At 38.6% G+C, this 5,512-nt stretch overlaps 1 protein-coding gene across 1 annotated transcript in view; it reads left to right on the top strand.

Moving 5' to 3' along the window:
• Window positions 1-1,815, top strand: part of clcn7 (chloride channel 7) — a 70,176-nt gene extending 68,361 nt beyond the window's left edge. The window contains exon 25 of the mRNA XM_043711567.1: window positions 570-1,815. Within this exon, the coding sequence (XP_043567502.1) occupies window positions 570-656 (87 nt within the window). The 3' untranslated portion in view covers window positions 657-1,815. The remainder of the gene's footprint in view (window positions 1-569) is intronic.
• Window positions 1,816-5,512: the final 3,697 nt, after the last annotated feature.

Genomic DNA, 5,512 nt, shown 5'->3' with positions numbered 1-5,512 from the left:
AAGGGCGGAGGAGCGGGAAGTGGAAGAGATGCGGTGGAGGGCATCGTCGACCACGTCGGGGGGGAAATTGCAGTCCTTGAAGAAGGAGGCCATCTGGGTTGTACATTTTTGGAACTGGTCCTCCTGGGAGCAGATGGGGCGGAGACGAAGGAATTGGGAGAATGGGATGGCGTTTTTACAGGGGGCAGGGTGGGAGGAGGTGTAGTCTAGGTAGCTGTGGGAGTCGGTGATTCTCCTGTTCCCTGGATGCTGCCTGACCTGCTGCGCTGTTCCAGCAACACATTTTCAGCTTTGAAAGTAATAAGCATAGTAACACTTGTGGATATGTCTAGGTGTGAACTGCAATTATCGAGGAGGAAAGTAATGATTGCTTAAGAACTAGGTGTTTGCTAAACAATTTTTGAAAATATCTTAAAAAGTAAAAGCCACTATAATATATAACTGAATTTAATTGAAGAGCTGAAGTTAAACTTTGTGATACAAATCCAGCTATTTGACCTTTTAGTTAAATCAAACTTGGTGCAAAATAGCCATGATTTAATGCTAACAGCTTATCGTTTTTCTTGTAGGTAATTGGAATTGTTACCAGGAAAGATCTTGCCAGATATCGTTTGCATAAAGGGCAGCTGGAGGAACTTGAAATGGCACATACATGATTTCATCTGTGCCTTTGTTCAGGAATAGAGATGCACTGGTGTTTTAACTTTGTTTATAATTCTGGTTAAAACATTTTATTCAGCCAGCATTTTGTTGCACTTCACGTAAATGGAACCTTGTACACCAGGATATTTTCTGGAAGGGTTACCATATTGTGCCAGAATTAACTTGTTTGCACTGTAACTTGGTAAAATTGTACAGTCTTATATTAATATGTTTTAAGCTGAACAGACACATGCCTTGCACAGTTTCCTGCTATTCTCTCTGGATCATGTTACTTGGAAAGAATGAAGCAATATATTTTTGAAGCTGCTCCTACATGGTTAGTTGAACCAGAATCTGAATTCCAGTTCAAGAAATTGTGCTATTCTGACTCTGATCTTTTAGAATGGGTTGTAAACTGGGGGAAGCATTCAGGATAATTTTACAAATATTGTGAAAGTTCAAGTTGATCTCTTCAATAAGAATTCACTATGCCTAAATGAGTATACTAAGATGCTGCTGGAGCTCCAAGTCTCAGTATGGAATCTCTAAAATCAGTCAATTAATATATTGTGCTGACTATGTCTTGCTGGAGATCAGTTACAGAGGAGCTGTAAGCATAGTGGTTGCACATCTGTGCAAAGCTTTGTTCTCTGCTGATTTCTAATGTTCAACTGTAAACAGGAAAACCTGCCTTTCTGGAACATGAAAATGTAAAAGTGATTATCTTTCACCAAGGCAATTTAATGGTAAGATATGACTTATTTAAATGTGCCTTTGCATGAAGGTGGAGTTGTACTGCAGATAGTGTAGGACTAAATTCTCACAGAAGTGTCATAGTGCTCAGCTGCTTTGTAGGTGGGAACAGATCTTGATACTATTTCTGAGGTATACTGTCCCTTTAATGTTGGTAGGTCCCCTGAGATTGCTTTGCATTCACATGTGGTTATAGTTCCAATCATGAAACTGAGTGCAGTGTAATTTCTGTAAACTCGGTTGATTGGGTACTATTTGCATGAAAAATCCCTATGATCTTTTTCTAATTTATTAAATCAGATTTTTTTTTTAAAAAGAGAGGTAGCAGGTGAGCTTTTCGAGGAATTTTTTTTTTAAAAGGAATTTTGACTTCTGTACCAAAATATAAATTGGCTAACAATAAAGTGAGATTTGATTGAGGGTTTTTAGTATTTTAGTGTTGTATTGTTCTTCCACAAGTTCTGATGATAAAATGCTGACATGCACGCATTGCGTTTATTTTAGATCACTGTTTCTCTTATTTTTTGCATTATATTAGTGAACAATAATAGCCTCACTTCAAACTAAAGAGGTCAGCAATGCTGGAGGAGGAGCTAAACTTCCACATGGTGCTTCAAGTAAATAATCAAGGTTTTAACAAAATGACATTTGGATAGCTAATCAGTATCTTTATTGCTTAGGTAGTGACTTGTATGTCATCAAGTTCGATTTTGTACTCTTGATGTCTGAACCATTAACATAATAACTATGTGAATAAATATAAAGGTAAAACTGTACAACAGATAAAAGCTTAGGCTTTTAAAACAATGGGGTGTTTTTTGGCCAAAAATTTAAAGTATAATTGGGCTCATGCAAATGTGACTTATTTCCTGTTTGGGGGAAAAATTGACTAGCTTCAATGTTTTCCTTTTAAAATTATTCACATTCATGAATCTAAAAATTCAAATTTGTACTATATTCCTTTTGGATTCCCAGATCAAAGTTAGGATTGTCAGCTGCAGAGCTAATACTCTTCTCTGTACAAAGTGTCTTCACTCCAACCTCAGAAGGACATTTCTTTTCCCCAGCCCCATCTTCATGATGAATGTTCATCCTCCAAGCCAGCCAACCTTATGACTTCTGGGTGAAATTGCCAAATCTTGGACATCCTGAATTTAGACTACCAAAAGTCTTTCTATAGCTATAACGCCAACAGAGATCAGAAATAGTGATTTCAAACTCATCTCCAAGAAGAGAGAGGCAATGATCCAGTTCCTTTTAATTTTCCAAGAATGATTTTCATGCCCAACATCTTGTCTTCAAGTCCATCATTACTTAACTAAAAGTTCTTTCAAAATTGATGTCATTGTTTTTGTTTTTTTTTTGATGAAAGGATGACCATCAGTGTTACACCTGAAAATGCTTGGTGATGTATATGCAAAGTTCAGCTGCAATCTGATTAAAGCATATTGAACTTTTTATAAAAAGGATAGGAAATATAAAGTTATTTTGTTGTTGTATTCACATGCATGAAACAGTTAACAAATCTTGCAATTATATGTTAGAATTTGCTACTGTGGATTTTGAATCTGTCCATGAGTGTGGTATTTGTTGGAGTGCTTACCACTGATGAATACATTTGAGATAAAAATGTTAAGACCTATTTTTTACAACAAGGTCAAACCATTTGTTCAGCTGTCTGTACAGCTTCCTCCTTCATTATGTCAGTCTTCTCTCCCCTTCTCTCCATGGGAAGCTCATCTCACCTACATGTTGGTTGAACTCATTCACAGTGGAGTCAAGGTTCTTTTTTGGGTGCTAAACTATTTCAAATTTTGTGAGTTTTGAGAAAATATTTCACCCTGAAAATATCTGAACTAATCTATTGCTGAACATAGAATTTGCTGCAAGTCAGAACATAATCATGAAAATATGTTTGAAAAATGACTAGGTTTTCCCATTTTTAGGCTGTTATTCTCAGTTTCATGGCAGGTGTCCCACCATGGATCACAGTGACTTTTCTCCATCTACTTTCCTCTTCTCACCTCATTAATTGTATTATTGCCTGCGTATTTATGCCAGTCTGCATCCCTGGCATCCTTCTCGTGCAATCATGCAACAGGAGAGGCAAAGTTCCGACTGCTGCTGGGACGTTTCAGTATACAAACCTTTGGCGTCATATTTAAAGCTCAGCTGCAGACTATTTCAAATGCTGCAAACCAGGAATTAGCTCACACAATCCTCTTCGCAAACTGAAATGTCTTAGTCAAGGGAGATTGGCACCTGCTTTCTATATGGCGACCTGGAGATTCTGATGGATGGTGAGGTTGAGAGGGAGGACTAACCCCTGCCTGTCAGCCCACTCCGAGGAGGCCAAGGCAGCTGGCGTGGACGTGGGGATTGTGGTCAGCACTGTATCCAGGGTTTTATGGAATGTACAGGAGAAAGAAGTAATATCTCTCTCTTTTTCTAACTCTGCCTTTTGAACCTTCTCTCAAACACTCATGAACTGCAATTCTCAACATTATATGCAGCATATCCACTTAAGAGTCCTCATCCATCCCATCCTCCAAAACTACTAATCCTTCCTGCCCTCTGTAGATTGCATAGCCTTTTTTACCCAGGGCCTGGCAGCCTGCAAGTACCTCCAAAGTCAATGAATGCTGAGAAATGAAAATAAAAGCCATAAGATACATTTTCGTAGATGCATTTGTGTGCAAAGTGACTTGGCCGGAGCACGTTTCTGTCCTCTGGAGTGAAGCCCTAAGGGGGTGAAGTCGATTGAGGTGAGATTAGCTAGTAATGAGATACAAATGCATGAAAATAAGGAAATTGCCAGCATTTATAACTTTGTTGAAGCCTTAATAGAACAATTAGAAGTTTTTTTTTCCTCAATGTTGGGATTTAAAGTCTTGCAATATTTTCCCATATTGCTTGCCAGTACCCACACTGCTTAAGAGCTGGGAAAATTGGTGGAGTTTGATTAATGGAGCTAACTCACTAAAAATGAGCATTTTTAGTTGTTGTCCATAGACTGATTTAATACAACTGAAAATGACAAAAAATTTAGTTAATTTGATGTCACTTTTTTCTAGATAAAATAAATTGAGCTTTTGAAACATACCTATTAGTGTTTTTCTAACCTAAAGAACCATCTTAATTTTTAAGGGTATCCTTGAATACACCTGCTATGAAACTGAGAATAATAGCCTACACCTTGTTAATCCATCATCTTCAATCTCAAAATCCCAGTCAAGATTCATTAATTCTCTCTTTAAGCATCTCTGATTTTTCATTGTTCCAGCAATGGTGATCATAACTTCAACAGTAACAACCCAAGGCTCTGGAATTCTCCCTGAACCTTTCTGCTTTCAATTTATCCCCTCTAAAGTCCACATATTTTTATTTTTTGATTGTACATTTAAATGGGAAAAATAGGTTGAGAATGGCTGTACTTAAAGCAAGTAATTTGACATTTATTGTAAATACTGTCTACAGGAAATTTTACAGTAGTAGTTTTGCAGATGAGCTGGAGCCAAGGATTATGTAGAAAAAGATTCATCAGACAAAAGTAGGTCTGATGTAGTTTTGGTTGACAAAGGCCTTCTGCCTGTCAAAATTTGTGATTAGCTTCTATGTGGCTGAACAAGATAGTGAGAATTCTGGATTAGTGGTGCTGGAAGAGCACAGCAATTCAGGCAGCATCCGAGGACAGGCAAAATCGACGTTTCGGGCAAAAGCCCTTCATCAGGAATAAAGGCAGAGAGCCTGAAGCATGGAGAGATAAGCTAGAGGAGGGTAGGGGTGGGGAGAGAGTGGCATAGAGTCTGAGGAAATGACCTGGGAGTTGCAATGAGAGAGAGACTCCCTGAGATTCTTGTAGAGAGAAGAGGAAAACTTCTTCAAGGCAGGCATCCTTGCAAGAGGATTCGCAGTAGGGTTAAAATCAACGAGGTAAAAACAATGACTGCAGATGCTGGAAACCAGATTCTGGATCAGTGGTGCTGGAAGAGCACAGCAATTCAGGCAGCATCCGAGGACAGGCAAAATCGACGTTTCGGGCAAAAGCCCTCCATCAGGAATAAAGGCAGAGAGCCTGAAACATGGAGAGATAAGCTAGAGGAGGGGGGGGGGGGGG

The sequence above is a fragment of the Chiloscyllium plagiosum genome, chromosome 21 (genome assembly GCF_004010195.1).
Source record: "Chiloscyllium plagiosum isolate BGI_BamShark_2017 chromosome 21, ASM401019v2, whole genome shotgun sequence".
Classification (NCBI taxonomy): Eukaryota; Metazoa; Chordata; class Chondrichthyes; order Orectolobiformes; family Hemiscylliidae; genus Chiloscyllium; species Chiloscyllium plagiosum.
The sequence above is the reverse complement of the archived record's forward strand: the minus strand, read 5'-3'. Positions and strand labels throughout refer to the sequence as shown.